This window comes from Dipodomys merriami, unplaced genomic scaffold (genome assembly GCF_024711535.1).
Source record: "Dipodomys merriami isolate MVZ:Mamm:240054 unplaced genomic scaffold, mDipMer1.0.p SCAF_1, whole genome shotgun sequence".
NCBI lineage: Eukaryota > Metazoa > Chordata > Mammalia > Rodentia > Heteromyidae > Dipodomys > Dipodomys merriami.
In genome coordinates, this window is record NW_027202270.1 from 77,577,540 (window position 1) to 77,598,464 (window position 20,925).

The 20,925-nt window shown below is 43.0% G+C and overlaps 1 protein-coding gene across 6 annotated transcripts in view; it reads right to left on the reverse strand.

The window, feature by feature from the left end:
- Positions 1-20,925, reverse strand: part of Mgat5 (alpha-1,6-mannosylglycoprotein 6-beta-N-acetylglucosaminyltransferase) — a 359,457-nt gene that overhangs the window by 43,320 nt on the left and 295,212 nt on the right. For all 6 annotated transcript variants that reach the window (XM_070024198.1, XM_070024207.1, XM_070024236.1 and 3 more), the window contains exon 12: positions 7,065-7,214. In XM_070024198.1, coding sequence (XP_069880299.1) covers positions 7,065-7,214 — 150 coding nt within the window. The remainder of the gene's footprint in view (positions 1-7,064; positions 7,215-20,925) is intronic.

The following is a 20,925-nucleotide window of genomic DNA, read 5'->3' on the forward strand; positions in this document are numbered from 1 at the left end:
ACCACATGTAGTCGTCAACTTCTGCATGCTTTGGGCTTGCCATACACTGGTACCTGAGCTAAACTAAATTGCTTTGCCGCTGATCCTTCACTCCTGCATCACTGTGCTCACAGATTTCCTTAGCATGGATGAAAGAGCCAAGAGGCAAGAAGGCATTCAAGTATCAAGGCTTAAAGAAAAGAGGCCCTATTTTGTGTGTACTTGCCTGGTCCCCAGAAACCAAGTCTAACAAGGATACACTGGATGATGGAACATCTCCTAAGCTCTATCCATGAGTGTTGCTACACAGAAAGATTCTACGCTCTAAAATGAAAATTACAAATCAATGCTAAGCAAGACCGAATGCCATACCTCTTATTTCTGGCACTGGATTGGGACATTTAGCCTACGTACAAAAGATCAATTAAACCGCTCAGAACCTTTCTCTATATGAAAGGGCCACGAAATTGTTTTAACCCCTAAGTGGGGGACACTTAGCAAAGATTCCTTTAACCATGGACCAGGAAGTTCCTAGGATGACTGCATGGCATAAAACTGTCAGAACAGTGTGGGATTAACGGCATTCATTGCTCTGTAAGCAAGACCAGGGGTCGAATCCCAAGGACATGGTTTGCTAGTTCAATTACTGTTACTGTCTGTCACCTCTGACTATTGATTCTCTGAGGCTCATTTGTAATCTATTTTCTGTATTGGCAAAGATGATACAGGGGCTCTATACTTCAGTGTCTCATATCTAAAATGGAAGAAATAATAGTGCATGATTTCTTGGGTTGCCAGGAAGATTACATGGATGTTACATAGAAATATTCTCACTATCCCAGGACCTGACACCATTGCTAAACAGTGGCCCAAATTCACATCCAGCTGCCACATCACACAGCTATAATCGTGTTCTTGTATCATTTGGCTCAGGTTTATGGGAGTTGTGTTTGCAGGAATTTTATAGGATGATCCACACCTGCGTTACCTTTATGAGTTCTTCCTGTTTCACAAAGGGCCTGGATGAGGAAGGGGAGAGATATCTATCAGATGAAGAGATGGGATGCTTTACTGTGATTGCCATGTAGAGAGGCCAATTCCATGACTGGCCTCACTTGTTATTACTTGTTCATTCTTCATTCGATGACTGGGAGTCATCATGTTTCTGGTGAAAAGTAGTCCTTGTATGGCTTTAGAAAGAACCCATACAGTGGCTGGGGATGGAGAAAACAATTTATTTTCCTGGGAAGGGCTGCTTTCATGTAGCCTGAAGGGTCCCTTTCTGTCCACCTGTCTTCCTCAAGCACCTGATGTTGAAGGATGAGATAAACAGTGGCCATGTTCGCTCCCATCCTGATTAGTGCCATCCTCTGACACTCCATAAGCCTGGACTCTCTGTGTCTGCAGGCTGGCTTTGGTGAAGATCTATAGGGGTTAATGAGGCTGTGACAATGGTGCTGGTCATATATATTTAAGTTTTCAAAGTTGGTTACTACACCACACCAAAGGCTCTTTCCTGGGGCAGACTCTAGTCTACTCCCAGAGACCAACTAACTAGGCTTCAGACACCTCCACCAAGATCCAAATTTCCTACACTTTCATTTGCCCCAAACATGAAATCAAATGCATTATACTTTGTAAATTCACTGACTTGGAGATGGGGCTGTAAGAGAGTATCTGGGTGAGTTTATAACTGGAGATGTTGAGCATCTGCCGGTGGGCCATCCTGAAATGGTCACCATTGAAAGCTGGGGCATCACTGCCTTGGAAAAGCCTTTCCTTGATGGCTTGCCTCCCATCAGTTCTAGACCAGGCATGTGAATAGGCAGCCAACAGCAAGGCCACATGGGTTTACTCACCCACGAGACATCAGCCTTGGCTTTGCTGCAGCTGATTATAAGGCGAAATCATAGGCTCTTGTGGAAAGAAAAAAAAATCACAGCAAGGACAGCACAGGACCTGGGCCCTGATGAGCGGTAGAGATGACAGGTCCGTTCAGTTACAGTACACACTGTGACCACACACATCGGTGTAACACACATGTGCTGGTTCCCAGCCTCTGCAGTTAATTCACCCAGCCACTTCATGGACTTCACTGCCACAGAACAATACTTTTTCTTTTCTGAAGGTGCTGAAGTTTTGAACTCAGGGCTTCATGTTTGCTAGGGAGATATTCTTCTACTTAAGCTATGTGTCCAAGAGTGAAATACATTTAGAACATGGTACATACTTGTAGGACAAATGAGCAAAAGCATAAATATGAATAGGATTAAGTCTTTCCAGTAATTAGGTGTGTCTGTGTACAAAGAATGAGCAAGTTCTGTGTGGTTTTGTTCTGGTGGTACTGGGGTTCGAACTCAGGGTCTTATGCTTACCAGGCAGGCATTCTACCACTACTTTAGCCATGCCCCTAGCCCTTTTGCATTAGTTGTTTTTCAGGTAGGGTATCCTTTATTGGTATAAGTTGGATTGGATGGTAATCCTCCTACTTAGCTCTATTATGTAGTTGGAATTATAGGTATGCCTTACGGTGCCTAATCTTTTAAATTTACTTTTAATTTTTATTTTGAGGCGGGGTCTTGCTAAGTTTTTTTTTTTTTTTTTGGCCTGGCTTGGCCTTGAACTGTGATCTTCTTGATTTCTTCCTCTTAAAGTAGCTGGGAATTCAGACATAAGTTAACACTCCTGGTCTGAAAGTTAAAGCAGTTACTGACTTGTTCCTCTTCACTCTTCATTCCACATCCCCATTTGGGCAGGGAAGAGGGAGGGTAAGGTATGAGAGGACGCACGTACATTTACCACTTTCACCCCTTCTAGGTGGGAGGGAGATGACCTAAAGAACTTGTCAGAATTAAGCATGCTGGAAATGGCTTCCTGACAGCGAATGGAAACTAGTACATGAAACAGAAATGGTCGAAGGACTTCTCCAAAGCAAGCGAGCACTAGGGTTGCCACTCACAGGGCCTGGAGACATAGGGAACATCAGGGAGAGGAGAAAAGACCAGGGCATCGGTACGGCAGTGTCCACCGCTAGGGAGATCTCAGAGATTTACATGTATGACTCGTGAGAACAAGAATAAATCATGCTTAGTGCCGGCCATGGCCCCTGGATCCCACATGGCCAGTGGATTTCATCTTGATTCCCTGCTTTGTATAATTATAGGCCAAATATCCCTTTCTATACTGCTTAGAACCAGAAGTGGCTCAGATTTTCTCATATACATAATCAGATGTCTTGGGGATGGGACCAAAGTCTAAGTGCAGAATTCGTTCCATTTCATACACATAACCTGAAAGTGGTTTTATGAAACCTGCATTTTGACTGTGACCTGTCACCTAAGGGTAGGTGTGGCATCGTCCACTTGTGGCATCCTATTGGTACTCAACAAATTTGAATCCTGCTGCAGTTTAGACTTCTGGTTTTCATATTGTGTGTGATCAAGCTGTATGCAAGCACCTCCTGCAAGCCAGGTACTGTGTCAAGCACTGGGACAAATGCCTGTGAGCACAATCATCGATGCTTCCCTCTCATGGAGCTTTTCACAGGAGTCTGGTGCCAGGGGTGGGGGAGCCTCAAGCTAAGGTTTCCACAGAGATTTCAAAATGCATCAAAGCCTAGTGACAATTGTGTGTGTGTGTGTGTGTGTGTGTGTGTGTGTGTGTGTGTGTTTTGGGGGTGGGGGAGGAGAAGTGATGTGTCAAGATTGTTCAGTTTAGCACACACTGCATGTCTGCCAAGGGCAGGATCATCAAGGGCAACTCAATTCTTAGCAGGGGGAAGGGTGGGGAGTTTGAATAGACAAGGGGACAGCAACACCTTGAGTAATCACACCACCTTCACCTACAGTTTTTTTTCACCTGCAGAAAAGAAGGTACATATCTGGCTACACATTAGAACTCAAAACTACCCTGGAGTCGCCACCACAGAAGTATAGGAGATGAATGTACTATTCAGTATGGCAGACATAATACGGAGCAGTCCAATGGAAGATGGGAGAAAGTGAAGAGGTTCAAACTAGGCAGGTGAAAAAGACACACCTGGAGAGAGATGGAGATTTAAGTCAAAAATAAACACATGCTGCCCTGGTTTGCAGCCTCAACTCTACTCTTTGAGTTTACTGTACTTAATGACTTATCTGTGATCTCTGGGGTAATCATCCATCCATCCATCCATCCATCCATCCATTTATTCATTCATTAAAATTTATACCCCTAGGCCAAGGGACTTTTTGATTTCAACAAATTCCAAGTGTTTTCAGTTCTGATTTTATTGTCACACAGAGTTCTTTTTGTATTCTCAGGCTCCCCACAGCAAGAAGCTGCTAGAGATGCCCAGCCCTCTAATGGCATGCCAGGACACAATTCTGCTAAGCAAAGAGTTCCTTTGGGTTTGGTGTGGGGAGGGCTGGAGATTCAGAGATGTCTTGTGAAAAAAATGTAACGAGTGCGAGGATGATTAGACATCAATCATTTCTGTATCACCGAATCTCTTTGAGGAAACCAGACTTGTTTCTCTCTCCAGTTATGTGTCTGAGGAGCTTGTGGTCCCATTCATTCTGTAGCTCTAGTTCTCCACTTCCAGCGCAGATGGGAATAAATCGTTTTTAAATTGCTCAGAGACATAGAGCAAGGAGTTAGATGTAGGAAGAGCCACAAATGCAAAGCCAGACTGGTCTTTTATACCATTATTTCAAAGCCTGAAATTCAATCATTTTTGTGCCTGCTGCTGGGTGATACACTGCCTCATTCTTGTCACATTTGCCCATGATTTGAGCCACAATCTCAACAAAGAGTATTTTAATATCTTCCTGTTAGATAAGCAGGCTCTATGTAATTCAATCAGTGACATCCTCAGAAGGCACTCGTTTTTCAAGGATGAATATATGCCTCTTGTACTCCAAAATCAAGCTGCCATTGTGGCTGGGTCTTTTGGGCTTCTTTTCTTGTGCTCCCTTGGACATCAGGGATCTTGGTTTTGGCCTATTTCCCATTCTCCGACAGGTTCGATGGATGGTAGGTAAGGGTTCTTTTAAAATTTGCAAGGCTGAGCAAGACATTTCAAGAGGCTGGGTTAATAGAAGCGTGTGAGACAGTAATGACACGCTGTGGAAAACCAGCTCTGCCAAATGTTATTTTAAAGGAACTTGAACTTTTTGCACAATCTGATGTGGCAGAAAGTAAAATGAGGCAAATGGCAAAAATAGCATCATCCTTAAAGATCCTGGACATCTTGAAGATCCTAAAATGTCGAGCTAAGACAGAGGTGATAGGAAACAGTGAAACTGGGACACACATTACTCTGGGTGGGCCCAGACAGTCATCAGACCATACAGGTGACCTTGGATGGAAATAGAGGAAATAAAACAAACCAGGTTTTTGAGCAAAGAGTTTCCTATTCATGACACCACACAGATGACCAAGAGGTAGAAAGGATCAGAGTGTGTTTATAGATGACAAAGAACAGACAATTGTTTTGGCTCAAAGGGGCCCATTTAGTTTAGAGCCAGGTGGATGGATCACACTTGGAATCCTCACTACTCAGGAGGCTGAGACCTGGAGGACTGGGGTTAGCTAGGCAGGGAAGAAAAGTTCATGAGACTCGTCTCCAAATAGCTATCAAAAAGGATTACTGAATGCATGGCTCAAGTGGTAGAGAATCAACCAAGTAAGCATGAGTCCTTAGGTACATACTCAAGTATTTCAGAAAACAAAACAACACATATACATGCAGTGAACAAACAATAATAGTTCTTCTGAGGATGGTATGCAAAGGGCCTAGCAGAACTTCAATTTGTAATTTAAAAAAAGTGCAAGGTGAAAAAAAAAGTGCAAAGCGAAGTTACCTCCATGACTCAACTACAGTTTACCTTTGGCAAGCTCAGCTCTCTAGCAATTACAATCGCACCTGCTCTGTCTACCTATTCAATTACAATCACACCTGCTCTGTCTACCTATTAAGACTGCTGTGAGATTAAAAGAGGATAGCCACTTGCAAATACTTGTAAGAACAAAATGTCACACAAGGATTAGCAATTGTCAATACATGGAGTCCATCGGCTCAATCAGTCTCCCCTTCCTGGAACATAAAGTCAGTGTGCTTGCTGTCAGAGCCTGCTGACGACAGTTTCCCTGTGTTTAGGGGACACTGAAGGAGCAGATCCACTTACTGCCTTTTACTTTTCTGTGCCTAGCAGGTAGTACCTCCTCAATGTTCAGGAAAATCCTAAATAAGAACTTAGGGAGCTCATCTACTCTTTCATGGGCAAATTCTGGTTTACTTACAAGTTCTTTCGCTTCATTTAGCATTTCCTTGACAGCAAATAGAAAGGACAGAGACCGCTGGTGTTAAATCAAGATATCATCATGCTAGCACTTAGTGGAAATAATTCTCAGGGTGCTCTAATCCATCTCTACTGTCTGATCTCCGATCATGCCTATGGCAAGCCGACCCTTATCTCCTCATAAAATCTTTCCTTCCGTTATTTTCCACCATGATTTTCCTTGCTCCTTGAGCAGGGACTGGCCTTCACCTCAACTCATTCAGTGTCCTGCACATATTTGCTGAAGGAGCTGTGTGAGGAAAAACATGTTGGGGACTTCATTCCTGGGGTGGTTCAGCATCCCTAGCTTCCTGTTTCAAGAGAAAAAGTCCATCCTCCTAGTTGGAGCCTGACCTTTTCCTTTTTGTGGCTCTTTTCCCAAGGGTGTGTGTGTGTGTATGTGTGTGTGTGTGTGTATGTGTGTGCGAGTGTGCGCGCAGGCACGTGTGCACATGATGTTAGGGATCAAACCTAGGGCCTTGTATCTGCTAGAGCAAGTGCTGTAACCACTGAAATACTGCTTTTATTTTTAATTATACAAATACATTTTGGAGGCAGAATCAGTGAGTAAACTTGGAGAAAACTCAAAACTCATTGTCACCAGTGACAGCTCCTCTACCAAACACTGCCCAAATTATAGCCTAAAGATCTCCTGCACTGATGAAAAGAAAAGCAGCAAAGACTTTGATCTCATCTTTGACATGGAAGGAAAGAAACCTGTAAACTCATCCCTGGTGAATGTTTATCAATTTATTGAAAGTTTACCTTGGTTTCTCGGAGAAGAAACTGCAGATCTCGTCCACTGAGGATGCCGTGGTTTTTCACGTAACTTGGAATGTTCTTTGTGCTGGTGCCATAGACAGTGGCATGCACTTCCATGTATGTGTGGATGATGTCCAAGTACATCTTCTTATTCTAAAGAGGGAACACAAGAAGAGAGCATTTGTCTTTCCCTTTCACTCCACCTGCCCAACAACTTGCCTGATAGGACTGAATGTTATTCTAAGACCCAGAAGCATTTTTTTGTTGTTGTTGTTGGTTGTGGTGCTTGAACTCTGGGCCGGGGAGCTTTCCCTGAGCTCTTCAGCTCAAGGCAAGCAAGCACTCTACCGCTTGAGCCACAGCACCACTTCCGGTTTTCTAATGGTTTAAGATAAGAGTCTAACAGACTTCCTGCCCGGGCTGGCTTTGAACTGTGATCCTCAGATCTCAGCCTCCTGAATAGCTAGGATTACAGGCATGAGCCACAGACGCCAACCCAGAAGCATTCTTAAGCTCAAGAATTTGTCAATCCAGCTTCTCCAACTTCTTTTAAAAGTAATCTACCTATTTTGGGCATTTACCCAAATGTTTACAAACAAGACCACACTAAAGCTACCAGCACAACTATGTTTATTGCAGCATTATTTACCATAGCTAAGATATGGAACCAACCCAGATGCCCCTCAGTAGATGAATGGATCAAGAAAATGTGGTATATATACACAATGGAATTCTATGCCTCCATCAGAAAGAATGACATTTCCCCATTTGTTAGGAAATGGAAAGGTTTGGAAAAAATTATATTAAGTGAAGTAAGCCAGGCCCAAAGAAGCATAGGTCCCATGGTTTCCCTTATTTGCAATATCTAGTATAGGTATGAGTCAAGCGGAAAAGGCCAGATAATGTGATGTTAGGAAAATGAACCCTTAAATATGTATTTTAATGTTTTCGTTTCTTTCATGCATGTATTTCTAATGCATTTATAAGATTATTCCTTTATTGCTTTGTATGTCCCTCCCCCTCAGTGTAACCCCCGCTTTCACTATATTTGATATCAGTATATCATGTGGAGGAGATGGGGACAAACAAATCGTTTAAGGATTCAGGTGGACCTGTTGCAACAATGAGAAGTACAAAATGTCATGTCAAAACCAGCTTTACAATTTCGGTGTGGGGGGGGGGAGGGGGGTATAATTGGGTGGGGGGAGGGGGGTAAAATTGGGTGGGGGGAGGGGGGAGGCAGGGAAGGGAAGTGAAGGGTAAACAAAGGAGGAGGCTGCAATGCTTGGTAAGAAATGTATGCATTATTCTGCCCATGTAATTGTAGCCCCTCTGTACAGTATGTTCTCAAATAAAATAAAATACAATTTAAAAAAAAAAAAAAAAAAAAAAAAAAGTAATCTACCTAGATTTTTTTTTTTTTTCAGCTGTGGGGCTTGAATTCTGGGCCTGAGCTCTGTCCCTCAGCTCTTCAGCTCAAGGTTAGTGCTCTACCACTTGAGCCACAGCGCCACTTCTGGTTTTCTGGTGGTTTATTGGAGATAGGAGTTTCACGGCTTTTCCTGCCCAGGCTGGCTTTGAACCGCAATCCTCAGATCTCAGCCTCCTGAGTAGCTAGGATTACAGGCATGAGCCACTGGCACCTGGCTTCTAGCTAGATTTTTTCCTTTTTTTTTGTATATTTTTTATTGTAGAAATACTGTACAGAGGGGTTACAGTTACATGAGCAAGGTAAAGAGTGCATTTTTGAAGATCAGAGTCACACAGCCACGGTGCCATTTTCTAAGCAGCAGCACATTATACAGCAACATAATACTGCACACCAACAAAGAATTATGGCCAACTTTTTTGGGGGGGGTCTGGTCGTGGGGCCTGAACTCTGGGCCTGGGCGCTGTCCCTCAGCTCTTCAGCTCAAGGCTAGCGCTCTACCACTTGAGCCACAGCGCCACTTCCAGCTTTTTTCTTTTTTCTTATGTGGTGCTGAGGAATCGAACTCAGGGCCTCACGCATGCTAGACAAGCGCTCTACCACTGAGCCACCTTCGCAGCCCAATGGCCAACTCTTTTTGAGGTTCCATCCTCATTTTGTAAATTACTAGAGACTCAACACATTGCTTTTGGCTAATTCTCTTTTTGGGAGAGGAAGTCTGAAGAAGGAAGGTCTAGAGAAGACAGTTGGTTAGCCTGGAATATATATCCAGAGATGTTAAACTGTCTCTAAAGAATGCAAACATCTCTAGTTCTTGCCAGTATTTCTAGTGATGGTTAACTCATGTTGTCAGAATGGGATCCTGCTTAGTTCTGCTCTTGGGGTGAGGAGAGTTCCCATGCAATGGACTGATGAATGCAGCCTCTGGAGGATGAGAAAATACAGGTAGGCCAAAGTAGAAAATAAAACTTAAGTGGGAACTTTGATGAGCCCTGAAACTTTCAAGAGTCCTTCTACTTTTCATCAGAAACAAATGCAAATCCCTTTCCTGTATTTGCAGGCCCTGAATTTTGAGGCACTTTTTGAAATAGAAACCACCTGGGAGCAGAAGCAAGCTCACTTTCTCTTCCTCTTCATGTTTCTGTGTGACTAAGTAGTGCAAGCTGAATTTTGTACATTTTTTTTTTTTTTGGAGTGAAGTTCTGTAATGTTTCCCAGTTGTATGAAAAAAAGGATAAAGTTTTGTCTACCATTCCAAGGCTTTTTTTCAGATACTTGGGGCAAACCTAATTCTAGCAGGTTCTGTGACTCCAGACACGGGGCGTGGCAGCAGCTGCGCAGTGAAGGGAGGGAGGTCGGGCCTGGGTGTAGTAGGTCACAATCTGCCCTTTGCCATTCCCTACCCTGCTACTAGTACTCAGTTTTGAGAAAATACATCAAAATCATGCGTTAGAATGGTTCATGAGTAAAAAGAAAACAGCAAGTTCAAATCCTCTGTTTTCTCAATTAGGAAGATTATGAGTAATCAAGCAAGCCCCTCCCTGTAGCCCAAGGTATAAATAAAGTGGAACACTTGAACTACACGTTTAATTCCATGAGATGCATGTGTGGCTTGCAAGATGCGGAGGTCAGTACTTCAGAGACACGGACCCTTGGTTTGATGACAGTAGAAGCCGTTTCTAAGCCATGGCTGTCCTTTTGAAAATTGTGCCATGTTTAGCTTACTTTTATCCAGCGTAAGTCCACTGGAAGAGTTCTAGGACAGGGATCTGTGTTAGATGTGTCTGATTACTCCTGCTCCTCCCGCATAGGCCCTGGAAACCAGGCAGGCGTTCAGTAACCCTGCCCCCTGCTCTGAGGAGGGGCTGACCTGAGGGTCAGCAGGTGAAAGCCCTCCAGATCATATCTTGGGAGATCAAAATCCTGGACATAGAGGGGCTACTGATCCAGAGTTGGATGTGGGCATTATGGACAAAGGTCATGCAGTGTTGGAGTCTGCACAATTATGGAGCAGGAAATAAGCTGAAGGGAAGAAAAGGGGAAGGTAGGTACACAGGTGGTAATGAGAAGGCCTCAGATCGTAACAGAGACATCATTCCCGTGAATATGACAGAAAGAGAGGCCAAGAGAAAGGAGGACAAAGAAGAGAAGAAAAAAATTAGACAAATAGGAAATTAGGGCCCATACCAACTCTGCTGGCCATCTACCTGGTGCCCATTCCTATCCTAAATCTCTAAGGCCTCTTACAACAGTAGATACCCAAACACTTTCCAGATTCCACCCCACATTTTTATTTGAGTTCCTAGGGACAATCCCACGCCTCCCAAAAGAAGCCTCTCAGGACATCTTGTGGCCATGAAGCAGGAATTGAGAGGGGACAGGCATCTGTTCCCGATGGAAATGGGAACCATTTCCCATGAAATGCCAGCTGCAAACTAGGAAGGATGGACCACAGGCCTCAGACCAGGCCTGCGGGAGCAATAGGCAGAACTGCAAATAGCTCATCTGTTTCTTGCTCTGCTAAAAATCATTCACAAACTAAAGACAAACTGAAGACTAAGATCCCAGACAAAACTCTTGGAAAAGCCATGATACATAGGAAGTCACTCATATGTTGCTGGCAAATCCTGGCAAAGTTTGGAGCTTCTTTCTTCTTTCCTCCTCCTCCTCCTTCCTCTTTCTCCTCTTCCATCCCCCTCTTCCTTCTCCTCCTCCTCCTTTTTTTTTTTTTTGAAATCAGTCTTGGACTTGACCTCAGGGCTTGGGTGCTATCTCTGAGCATTTTTGGTCAAGGTTAGCACTCTAATACTTTGAGCCACAGCCCCTACTTCCAGTTTTCAGGTAGTTAATAAGTCCCTGGATTTTCCTGCCATCTGGCTTCAAACCATGATCCTTAGATCTTAGCCTCCTGAGTAGCTAGGATTATAGATATGAGCTACCCAGCACCCAGACTGGTTTGGAGCTTCTAAACATATAATCAGGGAGAGGTTAGTCAAGTGGAAAGAAGTCTATGTAAAGGCTAGCAGAGTCTATAAACTTATTACTCTTTAGGCATGGTATATCTGAGAGCAGAAATTATTGTCAGGGAGGATTTATAAAATCACACAAGCAAGAAAATCCTAGCAGGTCATCAGAGGGAAAAATGTTTCAAGTATAACTGTGATCTTGGAAGGTAACTCTCCCAGATTTCTCCATCAGAGTTCTGTAGTAATCTTGTGAGAGTGACCCATACTTTCTGTTCCACATAAAGGCCCAACCCTAGGTTCTCAAACTCAGCTACCTACACTGCATTTCTACTCAGACTGAAGCTCACCGGAGGCCAAAGGAACCCAAGGAGTTTCTGGTTCCAATCTCCTGCCTCAAGTTTGAGTTAAAACATCCAACTGTCTCCTGAGATTGTCTACCTGGTGTGCTTGTAGCCACTTCCAACTGGACAGGTCCAAAAGATACATCACCTTACCATACCAGCATCTTCTCCTCTGCTCCTGAGCTCAGTGATTTGACATCAACTTTCCTACCAGGTACCTAGACTTTTTGTTCCTGAACCCTTATACCCCAGCACATCAAAGTAGTCACAAAGTCCTGCTGATGCTGCCTCTGCCAGGCTGAGTCTGATCTTATCCATCTGCATTATGCTGTAATTAATATAAACAAGATCATTTTAATTTTTTTTGGTGGTACAGTGGTTTGTACTCAGGGTCTCACACTTGTGAAGGAGGTGCTCTACTACTTGATCCATGTCCTCAGCCTCTGTTTTTGCCCAGGCCAGCCTCAGAGAGAGATCCTTTACAGCTTCCCATATGGCTGGGATTAAAAGTATGCTCTGCTTCACCTCGAGCTTATTGAGATGAGGAATCTTTAAAACTATCTCCTTTTAAGGGAAGCACTGGCCTCAAACTCCTGTTCTAATCTCTGCCTCCTGAGTAGCTTGAATTATGTGTGAGCCTACCAACAGTACCTTAATGCATTTCCTTATGGCTCAAAAACATGATATAATTTCTCCATAATTTCTGGAGGTAAAGAGCAGCATTGAATCATTGCAAAGTAATAATCTGTATGGCTCAATACTTCTTTTGCAAACTTCTTTAATTGCGCAAAGCAATAGTATGTAGCAGTATTGTCTATACATGTAGGCATTTGTAGCTGAAGTATAAAAATATATGTGAGGATGAAATTAAATTTCATATATTTGTTAATGAGGATGGGTTGCAGAGGCAGATGGAATGTTAGCCAAATTTGTAACTGATCATTTTCATGTTAAAATATTGTTAAGATACTAACATTTATAAATACAGGTGGTGTGTGGATGTCTATTATGATTTGAATGTGTGTCTCAGAAGCTGACCTGTTGGATATTTGAATGTTGATGGTATTTGGAAGTGGAACTTTTACCCCAAGATAAGTATTCAAATATTTTTTTGTTTTTTTTCCTTTCATGCAATTGTTTCTATCATATTTATAAGATGATTTCTATTTTGCTTTGTATGTCCCTCCCCCACAGTATAACCCATACTTTCACTGTATTTGATGTTGGTATAATTTGTGGAGGGGAAGGGAAAAAAACAAATCATTTGACTAGGGATACAGGTAGACCCATTGCAACAATGAGATGTACAAGTCATTGTGTCGAAAAACGAACTTAACAACTTTGGTGGGGGGGAAGGGAGGACTGTGGGGGGGAGGGGAGGAGTATGGAAAGGGATAGGAGGGGGAAACAATGAGGAGGCAACAATGCTTGTTAAGAAATGTACTCGTTATCTTGCCCATGTTATTGTAACCCCTCTGTATGGTATTCTCACAATAAAAAAAAAAAAAAAGAAGTAATTCGGATGAGATGATGACATGAGGATGGGGCCCTTGCCACATAACATTAGTGACCCTATGAGAAGAGAGATCTGCTGTCTCATCATGTGACAACCATTGCAATGTTAAGATGTGCACCAGGTTTTCTCTGGGTGCTGAGCAGAAGCTGGCATCATGTTCTTGGACTTCCCAGCTTCCAGAATCATTAGTCAAACAGACTTTTGTATTTCTTTTTGTAAATTACCCAGCCTCAAATCTTTTTGTACAGCAATAGGAAATGTACTAAGACCATGCCTTACTTTGTACATTTCTGCACATCTGTCTTATTTCAGAACTAAAATCATGCAATCATGAGTGAATAAATAAAAGCCAGTCTGCCCAAGATTCCGAAACTTGTATCATTGCCACCATGGTGGAAAGCTTGGTTCTTGCCATCAAGGGTTCAAAGAATCCTTTCTCTCTTCAGTGAACACTCAACTTTGTGTTTAGGAAAAGGAGACTGGGGTGCAGTGGCCCATGCCAGCAATCCTAACTACTTGGAATGCTATGATCTGAAAGATCACAGTTTAAAGGTATCTCATGAATAAAGTTTGTAATACTCAATTTCAACCAATAAAACTGCATGTGGTGGCATGTGTCTATCATTGCAGCTAATGGAGAAGTCTAGGAAGATACTGGTCTAAGCCTGCCTGGGGATAAATGTGAGACCTCATCTGGAAAATAGCTACAGTAAAAGGGGCTGGAGGTGAGACTCAAGTGGTAGAGTCCTTGCCTGGCAGATGCTAGTATTGTAAAAATAAAAAATAGAAAGGAATGAAAAGAAAAACAGGCCTTCAATGAACAATATCCTTTGCCTGCCTTTCCTTCTCTTTTGGGAGGGCCCAAAGCAGGGAGCGGTAAAAAGGGGTAGGAGGACATTTTCCAGCATATCACCTCTCCCTTCTGCATCCTGGTCATCCAGGCCTAGGGTGGAGGTGATATCATAGACCTAGGTGTCCCATGGATCTAACAACTACATCAGGGTCACTCACTTCCTAGCAAGCTCTCCTTCTTTGACTTGAGGCCAAAGTCAAAGAAAATGATCTCCTCCCAAAGTCCGGTCGGCCACTTATTTCTAGAGACACAGTCCAGGACTTGCACTGATCACCACACCACAGCATGTCACCATGGGAAAGGACTCGGTGAGGTCCTAGGCCAGCAGCTGGCAGCCCCCTAATGCTTTCCATCTCCAGTTCAATTTAAATTCCTATTAACAACAACAAATGTAGCTGATTAAAATTTAAATCTACCTAACCCAATCTAGGGGAGAGGAGATGCAAATGAAAAGAGGAATGCACACCAGTCAAAGAGCATTGCTGTCAGTGTGTCTCTGGCGGTATAATTATGGCCGTAGCTGGAGGCAGGGATAGTAGCAGAACTGGTAGGAAGCTATATAGAGCTTGGATGGAAAGCATTAAGAAAATTCAGTCTCAGCAACCCTGTGTGAGGAGGAGGCCGAATGTAGAATGGGAGAATCAAAGGTTCTGGTCAACTTCTCTTGTCTGGAAAATGGGGCCAAAGGAAAGTACTTGGGTTTTGCAATGGGGTGGATACTATGTACTTTTCTCCCCAGTAACTCCCTAGCTCTCAGGCAGACAGGCAGACACAGACAGACAGGTGCATGCACACACACACACACACACACACACACACACACACACACACACACACACACACTGGCTCCCTAGCTCTCAGGCAGACAGGCAGACACAGACAGACAGGTGCATGCACACACACACACACACACACACACACACACACACACACACACACACACACACACACACACACACACACACACACACACACACACACACTGGCTTCTGGACACTAGCTCCTTTTATCCATAGGATACCACTGGACTTGCTACTTTTTAAAAACAATTCTATAACCCTGTTCACCACTGGTTCAGACTTGGTGAGTCCCAGTGAATGGGAATCCTCCTGGAATGCTGGATAGGGGTGGATAAAGTCAACCCTCTCCAGAACAACACAACTGAACTGCTCCAGCTGAAATAGAGCTGTACAAGCAGGGTCCAGGCAGAGAAAAATGGAGTTGTTGCACATGGAGTCAAGGCCAAGTGAGAGGCTCTTGCTCCGCTGTTCCAGTGATGTCTGAGCTTAGGCACATCCTTGTCCTCTTCCTGTGTTTGAAGAGTTAGCCCTCCCCTTCGCTGCCCTGGCTAGTAAAGTCAGGCATCTTGTTATATACAGTAAGAAGTATAGGCAGGTACTGCTGGTTCATGTCTGTAATCCTAGCTACTCAGGAGGCTGAGATCTGAGGATCATGACTCAGAGCAAGCCTGGGCAGAAATGTCCATGAGACTCTTCTCTCAATTAGCCAGTGAGGAAAACAAAACAAAACACCAACAACCTATGAAAACAAGTACAAAAACAGAAACACAGAAGTAGGGTTGTGGCTTAAGTGGTAGAGCACTAGCCATAAGTGGAAAAGCCAAGTAAGAGATTTAGGTCCTGAATTCAAGCCTCAATATTTTCATGAGCATGCATGTATACATGTTACACACATGTACATACACATACATAATGTCCTGACCAGTACACTGTGGCACAAGCTGTATGGAATTTTTCATCATTTTCTAAAGGAATAGCATTTACCTTTTCTTCACAAAAAAGAAACTGGTCCATTGCATAGCTTTTTTTAACAAATCTAGAGGCCCCATGTACATTATCAGTAGAAAACATTATAGTTCAAAAATACATTTGATACATCAATAAATCCATTGTCAATTGAAAAAAAAACTGTAATTCAGGCTATACGTTTGGGACCATGTACACCCAACAATGAAGTGTATTTGATTCTTTAAGAAACATAAGGCCATACAGTACACCTGAAACCAAACTAGCCATGAAAGTCCCTTTACTGTCGCTGGGGCATCACCCCTCCTAACAGCTGTGTGAGCCTTGTCAACTAGTGAAGATGACCCAGTGGGAATCCAGCTTGGGGAAGAGCTAGATGCTTTTGGAAAGGTAACCCTCTCCAGGGGGACAGAATCAGCCGCAAACCAGGCTAAATGAGGAAAGTTAAGACTCATCGATTGAACTCAATGGTGGTTTTGTAAGCCTTTCTCAGGACTCTCTTCCATTCTTCCTGGCATCCATCCATCATAACCTCTGAGTGAAGTTCCTTGTCTGAATGGTGACACACACACACACCTTGTAAGCCTTCTCCAATTCCCCTGGAGTTTTAGGCAGTGCGTAAGCCTGAGCTACACTATGAAATGCCCCTTTCCTGAACAGCATCCCAGAACTATTGGGAATTGGGCCAATGGGACAGTGAGACGGAAAGGGAGGGGGGACTCAGACGGGGGTGAGGAAGGAAAAAAAGAAGTAAACCTATTATTTTACTTATTCCAGAGTAAGGCAGAGCTCAGCTCCTGCTTATGAACTATCCAGGGTCCCCTGGGCTGCTGTCAGTGTAACTCCTAGCAGTGATCAGTGTAGTCTCACATTCCATCATGCCCTTTGCTCCAATAAGTCCAGTAGTCCTCCTTCCTCCAGGGGGGACAGTTCTAAGCCATCCTCCCCTTAGTAGATGCCTGAGACCCTTCACAGTCCCATTAAGAAAAAGTTATACACATATATGTCTGAATACTTTTAAACTCTTAAGTTAGGCACACTAAAAATAATAGTGATAAAATATTTAAGTGAAGTAAGCCAGGCCCAAAGAAACATAGGTCCCATGGTTTCCCTTATTTGCAATAACTAGTATATGTCTGAGACAAGCAGAAAAGTTCAGATAAGGTGATGTTAAGCTAAATGAACCCCAAGATAGGGGCACAAGTGGTTTTTTTCTTTCTTGCTATGGTTTCTAACATATTAATAAGGTACCATATGATTGCTTTGTTGCTTTGTATGTCCCTCCCCCATGGTATAACCCTTGTTTTCACTGAATTTGATGTTGGTATAATTTGGGGAGGGGAAGGGAAAAAACAAATTGTTTAAATACATGTTGACCCACTGCAACAATGAGATGTACAAGATGCTATGTGGAAAAATTAAATTTACAATTTAAACAGGTGGAGGGGATTGTAGTTGAGGAGGTGGGAGGGAAGGGATAGTAGGGGAAAACAAAGGAGGAGGCAACAATACTTTATTCATGCAACTGTAAACCCTCTGTGCAGTATTTTCACAATAAAAAACTTATTTTTAAAAAGAAAAAAATATTTTTAATGACGGTTGCTTAGAATCTGTAAATCATTGATTTCTAGAATCTTCCATATGGTATTTTGGAACCATGGTTGACCACAGACAACTAACACTATGACCAGACAGCAGGACTACAGAGAAGGTGGGTAGAGACTGCTGAACACAAATCTGCCTCAGGCCTGGCTTTCTGCGTTCAGGCTCCCACTCACTCAGTTCATCCCCTCCTCATTGCCATTAGTTTCCCAAATTACAGATTTTCCTCCTCAATGGAAAATGATGGAACTGAGAGACCTTCTCACAGCTCTGTTCACAAATCCCTGTATGATCTGCACTTCTTTTCTGCAAGCTCTCAGTGTTACTCCCATTCCTCTCTGGTGCTCCTGAAAACACCTGCAGCTATTACCCTTTCTCACAATCCCCTATTGTCCTCCCTCCTGTTCTACTGGATGGACTCCTCCCTCCTCCTCCCCTACCCTGGGCAGCCTGGCTTTCCTGGCTTCATCTAGGTGGTGCTGGTTGTTTCAGAAGCCTCTTCCTGGGCCTCTTGGGCAGCACTGTCTGAGTTTCCCACCTAGTGGGGAATGTGAGCTTCTCAAGGGCAGGCCATGAGGCTCAGCAGGAACCTGGCACTAAGCAGATGCCCAACCACTGCATCCTGGCTGGGTAAGAGGATAGAGAAGACATAAGCCATACCTTCTAGGATCATGGGAAAAGCAGTCCTAGGCACTGCCCAGCTGTTTCAGACACCTGCCAGGGATCTGCCCATCTACCCACCCAGAGTCAGGAGCAAAGTTGTTCCACTTGCTCCTAGCAAGTGATTAGATGGCCTATTTTAACTCAAACTAAAATAGAAGGAGAGGGGCAAACCTTAGGTAATATAGTTGATTCATCTTGCTTTTAAACATAACTACAAAAATAAGGCTTTTTGTCAGATAAAAGGGAAGAAGGGCGTTTGAGAGAGAAAAGAAAACAACCTCACCTGCCTGTTCCAGAAGGCCAAATTTAAGAAGGAAAATGTATTTTATTCCAAGATTAGAGGTAAGCTCTAAAATGCAAATCTCTGTGCATTTCGGCAGTGAAGCAGAAGTAATTTACATTCAGAATAATTTAGTCTGTGCAGTCTTTGACTCATATATCTGAGGTAACTGTGCAATGGCCAAGTATGTGTGTATTTAGGAGAGGATTACATGTGTCTCACTCAAGCCTCTGTAGGACTTTAGGAGACCCTTAGAAGTTAAGAATCTACCAATTGTCCATCCCTGTCCAGCTCCTCTCCCTCACTTCTACCCTCTTTACAAGAAAACTGATCATCATTAGGGGAACTAACAAAGGGGACTTTACTCCCTCATTTATGGCTGATCTGTGGTCCACCTATGGTTAAAGAACAATCAAAAGAAGGGAATCTGTATCTTCTGATATCAACTTAAACATCCCTAAATGGAAACATCTGAAATCTTGCTGCATTTCAGGTTTTAAGACTAGCGATGTTCTTCGTGGCCATAAAGGAAACCCAAATCAAAACAGTTCTGAGAGTCTCTGTCACCCTAGTTACACTGGCCAACATTATGACTTCAAACAACAACAAATACTGGAGGAGATGTGAAAAAATGTGAACGAGTACAACCATTCTAGACAGCAGTCTGGAAATGCCTCAAAAAACTAAAGGTAGATCTTCCCTATGACCCAGCCATATCAAGGTATCTACCTAGCCAGGGTACTCTGAAGACACTTGCACATCCATGTTCACTGCTGCCCCATTCACAGTCGCCAAGTTATGGAAACAGCCCAGATGGCCTACAATAGATGAGCCGATGCAAAAAAAATGTGGCATCTATACACAGTAGAATTTTTCACAGCCATCAGAATGAGCAATATTATGTCATTTGCAGGGAAATGGATAGATTTAGAAAAAGCCATGTTAAGTGAGGAGAGCCAAGCTCAGAGGAACAAACGGCTCATGTTTTCTCTCATATGTGGAAGTTAGATATAAAATATACTGAGACATGATAAATTATATATAACTCTAGGCATTCATGCACAGTGAGACCCCAGGAGAATACTCTTAGGGAAGGAACACAAAGGCATGCAAAGCTCATGTGCCTCTGATCATATAATTTATATGAAATTCATTTATTGAAATGAACTCCAGGAGATGGAAACAATGGATTTTTCTTTGTTGTTTTTATTTTCTTTTCCTTTTGTATTGTTTGTTCATCTGTCTGTCTTTGAGAGTAAAGGGGAACATAGAAATGGAGGGACAAAGGGTGAACAAATGTAGCAATGGTACTCCCAGAAACTATGCAGAAAATTAACTACACAACTTGTGGGTCAGTACAGGAGGGAAAAACTGGAAGACAGTGAGAGGTGGGATGATGTCCAAAATGAAATGTACTCATGACTTATGAAACTGTAACCCCTCTGTATATCACCTTTATTTTTTTATTTTTATTTATTTTTTGGTCATGGGGCTTGAACTCTGGGCCCGGGCACTGTCCCTGAGCTCTTCAGTTCAAGGCAAGTGCTCTACCACTTGAGCCACAGTACCACTTCCAGTTTTCTGGTGGTTAATTGGAGATAAGAGTCTCATAGGCTTTCCTGCCTGGGCTGGATCTGAACCAAGATCCTCAGATCTCAGCCTCCTGGGTAGCTAGGATTACAGGCACGAGCCACCAGTGCTTGCCTCATCACCTTTACAATAAAAATAAAAAGATCAAAATCTAAATAAAAAAGACTATGGATGTTCAGCCAGTATGACACTGCAAATACTGTACAAACTAACAAAAGAAAAATCCTCCTAAATGTAAAACATTTTTGGTCCCAAGCATTTGAGAGTAATACTCCACCTGCACTTATTTCTAAACTTCTCCTTGACCCACCCTCAGCTGTGTAAGTTATAGATCATTTAGGGCAAAGGCCCAGCAGCTGTCTGTAGGACTGAATTAGACATGCTTATGAGTGGCTCTAGAATCTATCTCTACGATGACTGTACGAGAAGGTTGGCCTGTGGTTTAAAGGGGAAATCGGTAAATTTCTCAGTCTGATAGGTAATGTAGAAAGAGCCATCATCCTGTATTTGCAACTTGATGGCAAAATTTTTCATCTATAAATTGAGGATCGCACCACTTCACACTTTTATTACACACCTACTGTATGTGCAGCATTGAGCAAGAACTGGGAATTATGAAGTACATTAAGGTGTTTAAAATGTAACCATCTTTTAAAAAAAAATACGGTGCCAATCTTGCCCCACACTCATAAAATGGAACTGCTAGAATCACAAGTGCTTAGATGGCTAAAACCTTCCCTTGGTGCTCAGCTTGAACCAATGCCCTCGCCCCCTACTGATGTCTTTTCTGAGCTGCTAGTTAGTATGCTGCTCCATCTTGCAGCCCTGTTGTTTTTCAGGGCTCTCAGTCTTAGCACT